Source organism: Xiphias gladius, chromosome 12, assembly GCF_016859285.1.
Source record: "Xiphias gladius isolate SHS-SW01 ecotype Sanya breed wild chromosome 12, ASM1685928v1, whole genome shotgun sequence".
Lineage (NCBI taxonomy): Eukaryota > Metazoa > Chordata > Actinopteri > Istiophoriformes > Xiphiidae > Xiphias > Xiphias gladius.
The window spans coordinates 19,580,863-19,584,133 of NC_053411.1; the positions used below are offsets into that span (position 1 = coordinate 19,580,863).

At 45.2% G+C, this 3,271-nt stretch overlaps 1 protein-coding gene across 2 annotated transcripts; it reads left to right on the top strand.

Annotated features, from left to right (window-relative positions):
• On the top strand, positions 1-3,271 carry LOC120797022 (mamu class II histocompatibility antigen, DR alpha chain-like). Of its 2 annotated transcripts, none has more exons than XM_040140234.1 (4): positions 1-175; positions 267-515; positions 2,353-2,637; positions 2,707-2,873. In XM_040140234.1, exons 1-4 carry the CDS (start codon positions 97-99, stop codon positions 2,757-2,759), a joined length of 666 nt encoding a protein of 221 aa, XP_039996168.1. In that variant the 5' UTR covers positions 1-96; the 3' UTR covers positions 2,760-2,873. The 2 variants fall into 2 exon arrangements, with proteins under 2 accessions (XP_039996168.1, XP_039996167.1); XM_040140233.1 differs by having other exon boundaries at positions 18-175; positions 2,748-3,271.

The following is a 3,271-nucleotide window of genomic DNA, read 5'->3' on the forward strand; positions in this document are numbered from 1 at the left end:
GGAGCTCAGCTGCTGCTGGACTTTGTGTCAGTTGGTGTCAGTCACCTCACAAAGATTCGCAGAGATTCAGACGCTTTCAGTGACCTGCCGCTGCTGATGAAGATGATGATGATGATGATGAAGGTGTCAGAGCTGGTCCTCGTCCTCTCCTGTGTCCTCTGTGTCTCCGCTGACAGTAAGTGTTTGTCTGTAGACACTGAGTTTACTGACAGTCAGGACTGAACAACAGACAGAGTCAGCCGGTTAACCCTCTCTTCTCTCCTCAGGTCTGCATGTGGACCTCGCTATCACTGGCTGTTCAGACACTGATGGAGAGAACATGTACGCACTGGACGGTGAAGAGATGTGGTACGCAGACTTCATCAACAAGAGAGGAGTCGAGCCTCAGCCCGGTTTTATAGATCAAACCAGCTATGAGGAAGGAGCTTATGAACGAGCTGTAGCTAATCAACAGATCTGCAAATCAAACCTGAAGAACGGCCGTATCGGTATGAAGGACCTCGCACTGAATATAGGTAAAGAGAAATCAAATTTACAACTTCTCACTTTACATCTACCCAGATATTCAAACTATAGAAAAGTAACATTGTTTCCATTCAATGAGTTTATTAACCTGAAATAATAGGAAATATTTTAATTTAAGAGACAATCCAGCCTGAGAACAACCTCGACCACTATGTCACCACACAGCTGAACTACATCCACACTAAGATAAATGATTAATACAACCAGCTACAGACCCAGTAAACAACCAAGAAGTGGAAAGAACTAATCAAACCTTTATTTACCCGTAGTCATTTAGGGCATATGGTTGATACATTTAACTCTAATCTTGATTTGTTTTTGAAGACACTCTCCATCCCAAAGCTTCATTGTTGATGTTTTAAAACTCAAATTCACGATTTATTCATCTGGGATTATGGGGGCTCTGTGACACACACAGGGACAGGATCAATACACATAATAAACCGCCTGATCTGCCACGATTAGCTGGTTCAAAGGCTCCAGTCACATTAGGTTGTCAGAAACTGTAAAAATGTTAACAACGAACCGTCACTTTCAGCTTCGCTTGCGGTCTTCTTCTACGTCCGCTGTAGGCTGGTCCACAGCGCCCCCTACAGCGTCAGAGAGCAACAGCAACTTTCAGACAGACGAGAGCGTGTGCTGGTCACATCATGCTGCGGCTCTTATCCTCTGGATGGAGGGTTCCAAAGATTCTCACATCTCATTTAAAATTTCAACATCAAGTTGTTGGATGCTCAGGATGTTTTAACCACTGATGACAAGTTTGGATCTTCTCCAGATTTATATTAAAGTGACACACGTGGCATCAGTGACAACATCAGTGGGCTTCTGAAGCTCTTTGACATCTGACAGTTCAGATGGAGTCAGAGGGGGGGTGGAGCAGCGACTAATGCTTTTCTCATAGTTGTAGGCAAAATGTATTGAAGAAAAAGACGTTAATAATATTATTGAGCATTTATCAACACGTAGAAGTATCTACTGATCAGGTAAAGCAGGAACCACATGACGAAAAAATTTGGTAACCCATACTGATCTGGGTAAAGTCCTAGCTGAACATTTACTTCCTTACAAAACATGAGCAGAGAAACACTGTTTACGCCCAAGTTTACCAGCTCGCGCTCTTCTTCTTCTCTGCCTTTACTAGAACACTTCAGGGTTTCGTGGGCCATTGCCTCCACCTGTTAGATGGGATAGTGGGACAGCGTTGGCGGGAACGTGTATCACGTCACCTGCTTGCATGTGTTTCGTCATGGGCGTGCGTGAGATAAACAAATAGACCCATTCATAATAAAAGCAGTTCCACGGCACTTCTAGTGGCCAAAACTCCTCCGGGAGGCTTTGAGTGCGAGTGGGGCAGCTGCCGGGCCGCTGCCACCCAACTGGCACCGAGATAAAATGTGCATTTTTGAGGCGGCTGTCACATGTCAGTCATTACGGCAGACGACAGAAGTAACATCACGTACTTGCAGTATTAAAGTACTGGTGGCACAGCCTATACCACCTCTACAATGTGCAGCGAGGTTCGTGACCACAGAATGAAGACCTGGTTTTCTGGTTCAGGGGCTTGAAGGAGCTCCAGTGGTCTTGCAGTGATACCATAACAGTACCAACAACAACGACTGCGTTTGATTTGTCCTCTTACATCATCAGATACATAGTATTCAACACTGCTGAAATGAATTAATAAATGACATAACGACTGCATCCTCTTGTCACCTTGTTGTTCTTCTTTTATGGTGGGACTTCGTATGGAAGAGTCCTCTACTAATACTGTATAGTAGTAGTTAGTTACTACGATAATTTTACAAGAGTTGTCTTCCTGTGCAGATCCTCCTTCCAGTCCGATGATCTACACCAGAGACGAAGTGGAGCTCGGAGAGAAGAACATCCTGATCTGTTATGTGACTGGTTTCTACCCTGCTCCTGTCACAGTCTACTGGACCAAGAACGGAGAGGAAGTGACTGAAGGAACGAGTATCAACATTCCCTATCCTAACAAAGATGGTTCCTTCAACCAGATTTCCAGACTGGAGTTCGTCCCACAGCTGGGAGACATGTACAGCTGTTCAGTGAAACATCCAGCTCTGAACCAACCACTGACCAGATTCTGGGGTGAGAAAACTGACCAGACTACAGCTGATCAGAGAGAGAACTGACTGACTTTCTGTTTTCTGTCTCCAGATGTGGAGGTGAAGTTAATGTCTGTGTGTTTCTGTCTCCAGATGTGGAGGTGAAGCAGCCCAGCATTGGACCTGCGGTATTTTGTGGACTGGGTCTGACGGTCGGTCTGCTCGGCGTGGCTGCTGGCACCTTCTTCCTCATCAAAGGAAACGAGTGCAGCTGATTGGCTGGGGCTGATGATGTCGTCTCTGTTTATGTGTAGATTGTCCTATCAGCCTTTAAGCTGCTTCTGTCCGCTTTATGTCTCCGAGTAGGTCGGTGCTCACTCTGAGTATCGAATCGTCCTGCAGTGATTTCACCATCTGACGATGTCTCATCCTCTCACGACACCTGAGCTCTACGACAATAACCCTGACTCCTGGTGTAGATCAGACCTCATTATTATCATCCCACTTGTAAAGTGGGTGTCTCGCTTCTTACAAATCACCCAAACCAGATGTTCTGTCTGTGATCGGCTGCAATAAATTTCAGCTTTGGAAATAAAACTAAAACGAAACGGCACGAGCTGCTGCTGCTTGAAATCAATGTCATTAAGTTTGTCTCCATTAAATCCTCATTTTTCTCT